The sequence below is a fragment of the Oryx dammah genome, unplaced genomic scaffold (assembly GCF_014754425.2).
Source record: "Oryx dammah isolate SB20612 unplaced genomic scaffold, SCBI_Odam_1.1 HiC_scaffold_11, whole genome shotgun sequence".
Classification (NCBI taxonomy): domain Eukaryota; kingdom Metazoa; phylum Chordata; class Mammalia; order Artiodactyla; family Bovidae; genus Oryx; species Oryx dammah.
In genome coordinates this window covers 41,311,273-41,318,284 of record NW_024070195.1, presented here as the reverse complement: position 1 = coordinate 41,318,284, position 7,012 = coordinate 41,311,273, and the positions used below count along the sequence as shown (strand labels likewise).

The following is a 7,012-nucleotide window of genomic DNA, read 5'->3' as shown; positions in this document are numbered from 1 at the left end:
GTTGTGTGTCCACAGACCTCACCTTTTGTTGTGTGTCCACAGACCTCGCCGCCCCGTGTTGTGTGTCCGCAGACCTCATCGCCCCGTGTTGTGTGTCCGCAGACCTCGCCGCCCCGTGTTGTGTACTGCAGACCTCGCCGCCCCATGTTGTGTGTCTGCAGACCTCGCCGCCCCATGTTGTGTGTCTGCAGACCTCATCGTCCCGTGTTGTGTGTCTGCAGACCTCGCCCCGTGTTGTGTGTCCACAGACCTCGCCGCCCCGTGTTGTGTGTCTGCAGACCTCATCGTCCCGTGTTGTGTGTCTGCAGACCTCGCCCCGTGTTGTGTGTCTGCAGACCTCGCCCCGTGTTGTGTGTCTGCAGACCTCGCCCCGTGTTGTGTGTCTGCAGACCTCGCCGCCCCGTGTTGTGTGTCCGCAGACCTCGCCGCCCCGTGTTGTGTGTCTGCAGACTTCATCGCCCCGTGTTGTGTGTCTGCAGACCTCTCCCAGAGCTGCTCGCCACTCTCACTGCTGGACCAACTGCAGATGGGCTGTGACGGGGCCTCGTGTGGCAGCCTCAACATGGAGTGTCGGGTGTGCGGGGACAAGGCGTCGGGCTTCCACTACGGCGTTCACGCGTGTGAGGGATGCAAGGTACGGGCTGAGGGCGGGCTGTGCTCGCACTGTGAGTTGACCTGACAGAGCTTTCCCGCTGCCAGGCAAGGCCCTGACCAGACCCACTGCGAAATTCCTGCCTGGGAGGCAGCCAGGCCTTTGGGCCGGTTCCAGGGTGAGTTCTGGGTCCTGCAGCAGAGGAGGGGTTCCCTCACCTGGGCCGCTGGCGCCCCCTGGGGACCGGACAGGAGAGGGCGTGCAGGGCCGAATGCTCTTCTTGGGCTTGCGTCTCCTCCCTGAGGTCAGGGCTTCCTGGGCCTCAAGGGCCCAGGAGGGGCTCTTTTATAAAAAAAGAAACATTTTAATTCCTTTCCCAGGGGTGCTTTTAGGTTCTTTCTCCTAACTGCACACCCATCAAAATTGCACAGATGGTTTTACTAAACAACTGCTTAGAAAACTGCAGAACCAGATGCATTTACAAGTAAATTAAGTTAGCCATAGTACGTTTGGTGTTATCAAACTAACAAGCACTTAAATATCGTATTTTATTTTGAATTATTTCAAAAGTTTTAGAATTATTTTACTTTGCTTCTTCCTCTCCTCTCCAATAATATTCCCCCGTTAATTTCAAAATTCAGGAATTGTTTCATCTTAATGTATAATCAAGCCCCTGAGTGCAACCCAGCGGGCAGGCCAGGAGCCTCACCCTTTCTCCCTTCCTCGTGGTTTTTCTCTTCCTGACGTGTCCACACTCCCTCAGGGCTTCTTCCGTCGGACAATCCGCATGAAGCTGGAATACGAGAAATGTGAGCGGATCTGCAAAATCCAGAAGAAGAACCGCAACAAGTGCCAGTACTGCCGCTTCCAGAAATGCCTGGCACTGGGCATGTCACACAATGGTGAGCTGACCTGAAACTAGGTTTCCAGGAGCCCAGAAACAGAAGGGGTGCCCTCAGAGCAGTGCCCAGCATGCAGGTCAGCTGTTGACCTTGCCCATCTGGACCCTGAGTCTCAAAGTCAGCACAGGCTGGCCTGAGGTCTGCCTTCCCAAACTGCCTGGGACCTGCCACGCTCCCAGGCCAGGGAGTCGCCTGTCTGCATCCAGGCCTCACCCTCTGGCCCAGAAGGGACCTGGGAATTGACCCCAACTCCAGTAGTGCTGGAACCACCACTCTCCTGGAGCCTTTCCTGGATGACCCAACATGGTGTGAAAAGCCCCTGCCAAGGCCCAGGATGCCCTCAGGCCTTGGTTGTTGAGGGCAGCCAGGAGCCAGGAGCTGACCACATGTATCAGCCGCCAGGAGCCAGGCTGCAGTTTCCCGGAGGCCAGTGCTCCAGGAGACAGAGCCTGCCCTGCGCTGTGCACTAGGTGCCCAGCAGTCTTGTCTCCAGACTTGGGAGGATTTTGCATAGCCCACCTGCCCCCCGTTTGCCCCTCTGGGTCAGACCTCCAGAGGACGGGGAGGCCCTCTTGTATACTTGTCTCCACCCATAGATACCTACCTGTCTTGTGTCTTGGAGGGTGGCAGGTCTGCAGTTTGATCCCTCCCCTTAGTCTGTGTCACCCGGGACCCCTATCCCTTGGGTGGGGAGAGGCAGCTTTTCTAGGAGGTCTCAGGGGAAACGGAACACTTCTCAGTTTTTCTCTGAGAGAAGCCAGATTCACATCCTGGTCTATTATTTTTGAGTGCTTCCTATGTGAATACTCTTAACTTAATTCTGATCATCTAGTGAGATTTATTAGCTGCATTTTTCTCACGAGAGACGGTGAGGGGGCCTGCCTGAAGCCAGCCACGCTGCGGGCCAAGCTGGCCCTCAAGCACAGGCCTCTGATACCAGCCACTGTCCCCCCGCCCACCACGCAGCACGGCCTCCAGGCCTCCCAGCCACAGCAGCTCAGTCGCCCTGTGAGTTAGGGCCCGTGCGTGCTAGACTCTGTGAACAAGACAGCCAGAGGGCCTGCCCCGCTCCCCGAGCTTGTGTTCTGGAGGGGCACCCCAGCGTTCCAGCTTGCTGGCTCTCGAGCTTCTGAAAGCGTATCTCCGTCTCTGGCTTGCGCGCCTTAGAGGTGCCAGGCCCCTCCATGACAGTCCCCCTCCCTGCACAGCCATCCGTTTCGGCCGGATGCCAGAGGCTGAGAAGAGGAAGCTGGTGGCGGGGCTGACAGCCAACGAGGGGAGTCAGCACAACCCCCAGGTGGCCGACCTGAGGGCCTTCTCCAAGCACATCTACAGCGCCTACCTGAAGAACTTCAACATGACCAAAAAGAAGGCCCGCGGCATCCTCACTGGCAAGGCCAGCCACACGGCGGTGAGTGTCACAGCTCAGCCGGCGGCACCCCAGGCTCTGAGCCCTGCTGCCGCCCGCCTGACTGTGGGGAGAAGTGGGCCTCCTCCCCCCTACTCCTTGGCAGAGGCAGAGGGTGTGGGAGCACACACGGGTGGGGGTCCCCCGAGGCTGGGCCTCTGACGGGGCCTGGTTTGCAGCCCTTTGTGATCCATGACATCGAGACGCTGTGGCAGGCAGAGAAGGGCCTGGTCTGGAAGCAGCTGGTGAACAGTCTGCCCCCCTACAAGGAGATCAGTGTGCACGTCTTCTACCGCTGCCAGTGCACCACGGTGGAGACCGTGCGTGAGCTCACCGAGTTCGCCAAGAGCATCCCCAGCTTCAGCGACCTCTTCCTCAACGACCAGGTGACCCTGCTCAAGTACGGCGTGCATGAGGCCATCTTCGCCATGCTGGCCTCCATCGTCAACAAGGACGGGCTGCTGGTGGCCAACGGCACCGGCTTTGTCACCCGGGAGTTCCTGCGCAGCCTCCGAAAGCCCTTCAGTGACATCATTGAGCCCAAGTTCGAGTTTGCTGTCAAGTTCAATGCCTTGGAACTTGATGACAGTGACCTGGCTCTCTTCATTGCGGCCATCATTCTGTGCGGAGGTAAGTGGGGCGGGGCGGGGGGGCTGGCCCATGCAGAGCCAGCCTCCCGAGGGCCAGGCCCTCACTGCAGGGGCCCAGCCTGAGCTCTGGCAGCGTGAGGAAGGAGCCTTGTGACGATGGCAGTGGGACACGCATGGCACCAACTTGTGTGTGCAGGACCAGGTCTATCTAGTATATGTGGATGAGATAGAAGGAAAAGGAAACGTATCAACATGTTGATGGTGCTTATTTCTGGTGGCAGAGAAAGTTTCTGTTTTACCTGCATTTTTCAAATTCCAGCGCACCAAATATAATCAGACTCATGCTGGCAGTGGCATAGCGCTTGCTTCATGCTAGGCGCTATTTCAGTTTCTTTTTATTTATTTATTTTTGGCTACACTGGGTCTTTGTTGCTTTGCACAGGCTTTCTCTAGTTGCGTCAACTAGGGCTATTTTTCGTTCTCATCATAGTGGTTGCTCTTGTTGCAGAGCACAGGCTCTAGGCGTGTGGGCTCAGCAGCTGTAGCTCTAAAGAGCAAGGGCTCGTGGTTGTGGCACACAGGCTGAGTTGCTCCACGGCATGCGGAATCTTCCTGGACCAGGGATCAGACCCGTGTCCCCTACATTGACAGGCAGATTGCTGTCCCCTGTGCCATCAGGGAAGTCACCAGATTTCCCTAGATTATAACTCTTTAATCCTCATAACAGCTTTATGCCAGAGGAACTTCTGTTATTCCCATTTTACAGATGAGGAAACTGAGGTCCAGAGAGGCTGAGTGATCTGCCCAATAGCCTTGTTAGTAGTCTATGGTAGAGAAGGGGTTTGGATCCAGGCGGGAGGCCCACTGTCCCCAAGGCCAGGTTGCCCACACCAGTGTGGGGGTAGGGAGCTGCCCCGCCCTCTGAGCCTCCAGGTGGGCCTCCTCCTCCCATGCCCCTGCCCTGTGTGCCCACAGACCGGCCAGGCCTCATGAATGTGTCTCAGGTGGAGGCCATCCAGGACACCATCTTGCGCGCCCTCGAGTTCCACCTGCAGGCCAACCACCCCGATGCACAGTACCTCTTCCCCAAGCTGCTGCAGAAGATGGCCGACCTGCGGCAGCTGGTCACGGAGCATGCCCAGATGATGCAGCGGATCAAAAAGACCGAGACGGAGACCTCGCTGCACCCCCTGCTCCAGGAGATCTACAAGGACATGTACTGAAGGCGGCAACCGGGGCCGGCGCCCCCGCGGGGCTTCTCCCGTAATCAGCCCCTGAGCGCTGGGCGCCCAAGCAGCGGGATCACTCTCACTTGGCAGGACTCATGGCTTCTGGCTGCCTGAACCCCAGCCTCCCTTCCCTCCTCAGTGCCTCCGTCTGCTCTCGTTTCTCTGCTCCTTCTCATCCTTCCTCACTGTGGGTCTCATGCTTCCTGCCTCTCTCTCCCTCCCTCTCTCTCTCCCCCTCTCCGTGTCTGTCCCTCTTTGTCTTCCTCTGAGACAGTTTGTGTCACTTCACCAGCAGCTAGAACAGGGCCCAAGCAGGAGGAGTGCGGCCTGCCCTCTGTTCCATGGTCACCTCCTCCCGTCTTCACAGTCGAGGACCCCAAAGAAACACTAAGCACTCTGGGCCTGGCTTCCTGGAGAAGCCAAGCAGCCCTGAGTTGACTGCAGAGCAACCCCTCGTCCCTGGGTCCCTGGTGGGGGCCGTCTGCCCCAGATGATCACTGCCCTGCTGAGGCCGTGGCTGCCCCCCTATACCTGCCATCCTCCTGGTCTTCTTTTCACTGAGCTTCCAGGCCAGCGTCACTGATGGCCCCCTGTGCTGGCTGCTGGGGTACACCCCTCCAGCCTGGATAGAGGTGGGGTTCCCTCCGGGTGGGGGTCCCCACACCTCCACTGAAGAGAAGTGAGCTTCACACGAGGTGGAGGTTGATGGGGTGGGTCCCCCACCAGCACCACAGCTCTCCCCCCTGTAGCCGCCAACTCCTGCCACCGTGTCAGCTCCGCAGCTCTCCCCCCCCCGCCCCAGCCCCCACCGGGGCCTGGCCGCACACCCGCCTGTGCCCGCAGGAGGCAGCCCTGCTCCAGCCCAGCTGCAGCTCCTGCCCACACACTCCCCCTAGCACATACCCCAAGAGCACTGAACTCACTTTACCTGGGGCCTCCTCGCCCCTCTCCCTCCCCTCCTGGAGGCAAGTGAAGGCCCAGAGGGGCCAGGGGTGGCCACAGAGCTTCGCCCCAGTTCCCTGGGCTGGGCCAGATCTCTGGGTGGGCAGGGGGTGGGGCCCTGTGAACCCAGCCCAGCACCTGCTCACAGATCCTGCACATCTGTGACCCCCATTTGTTGCAACAGCTCTGCTGCACTCCCCTTTCCTTGTATTTGGCCCAGCTGGCTACCTGGAACGCTCCCTGCGCTGCCTTGGGTGACCAGGACCTCCAGGCCCAGCCCCACTCCTTGCCCCGTCCACCCCCGCAGCTGACGAGCACTCGCCACCTCCACCTCAGGGTGGGGCCCAGTGGAGAGCAGAGCCCGGCCAGACTGCCTTTCCAGAGGGAAGTGGACTGGAGAGGTGAAGGTCTGGCTGGGGTCTCTGAGAAAGGTGGCAGGAGGCAGGGGGTGAGGGCCCAGGCTTCCTGGGTCCCGTCTGGTCTTCCCCAGGGGCCCTTCCACACCCCTGATCACTCTCGATGGCAAAATTCTTCCCTCCGGTCCCTATTCTCCCCTCCCTGCCCTCTCTCCCCTGCCACACACACCATCCTCATCCCCCACCCAGTCTGATACTGAGGAATGCAGCTCTTCTCAGCGTCTGAACAGTCTCCAAAATTGAAATGTATATTTTTGCTAGGAGCTCCAGCTTCCTGTGTTTTTAATATAAATAGTGTATACAGACTGATGGAACTTTAAATAAATGGGAATTAAATATTTAAGAATTGATTTAGACTAACTCAGTTCTTGATAGTCTTTTTCCTGGGAGCTGAGGGGACTCCCCCACAACCTGTTCATAGAGGGGGCACATGAGCCTGGGGTTCTGGTGGGGGTGGTCGATTCTAGCTGGTGGGGCTGCCCATCATTCCCCCCACCTCTGGGCTCTGCTCACCGCTCATCAGCCAGCAGGGTTTGTGGAGGACTGAGAAGGTGCCATCCCACCCTGAGGAAGCATTTGGGGTGGGAGCGGAAGAAGGGGGTGTGGAAGCACAGCACAAACCAGACTTGGGGTTGGGAGGGGCTCAGGAGGGCCTGGGAGGAGACAGTCCCTCTGGGCTGCGAGTGGGATGGGACTCACAAAGCCAAAGCCTGGCGTTCACTGCGGGATACTTCTCTCCTTAGCTGACACCCCGGCTTTCTCCTTTACTTCCAGCGGTGGCATCTTCACAGAGGTTCAGGACAAATGTGTCCAAAGTTTAGACTAAAAAAGAAGAAAGCAACCATGAGAGAATTAGAAGATACTGTCTTCTGAAACTTGTAAAGGTTTATTTTTAGATAAAGGAAGAAATGGGGTCCCAGGCTGGTAATATCC

General features: G+C 58.2%; 1 protein-coding gene across 2 annotated transcripts in view; it reads left to right on the top strand.

Annotated features, from left to right (window-relative positions):
- PPARD (peroxisome proliferator activated receptor delta) overlaps nucleotides 1-6,429 on the top strand; it is an 88,924-nt gene extending 82,495 nt beyond the window's left edge. Inside the window, exons 4-8 of one of the 2 annotated variants that reach the window (XM_040249857.1) lie at nucleotides 480-634; nucleotides 1,356-1,494; nucleotides 2,703-2,905; nucleotides 3,082-3,532; nucleotides 4,468-6,429. In XM_040249857.1, coding sequence (XP_040105791.1) covers nucleotides 480-634; nucleotides 1,356-1,494; nucleotides 2,703-2,905; nucleotides 3,082-3,532; nucleotides 4,468-4,715 — 1,196 coding nt within the window. In that variant the 3' untranslated portion in view covers nucleotides 4,716-6,429. Of the gene's footprint in view, nucleotides 1-449; nucleotides 635-1,355; nucleotides 1,495-2,702; nucleotides 2,906-3,081; nucleotides 3,533-4,467 lie in introns of both variants that reach the window. The other variant, XM_040249856.1, reaches the window with a different exon arrangement.
- Nucleotides 6,430-7,012: the final 583 nt, after the last annotated feature.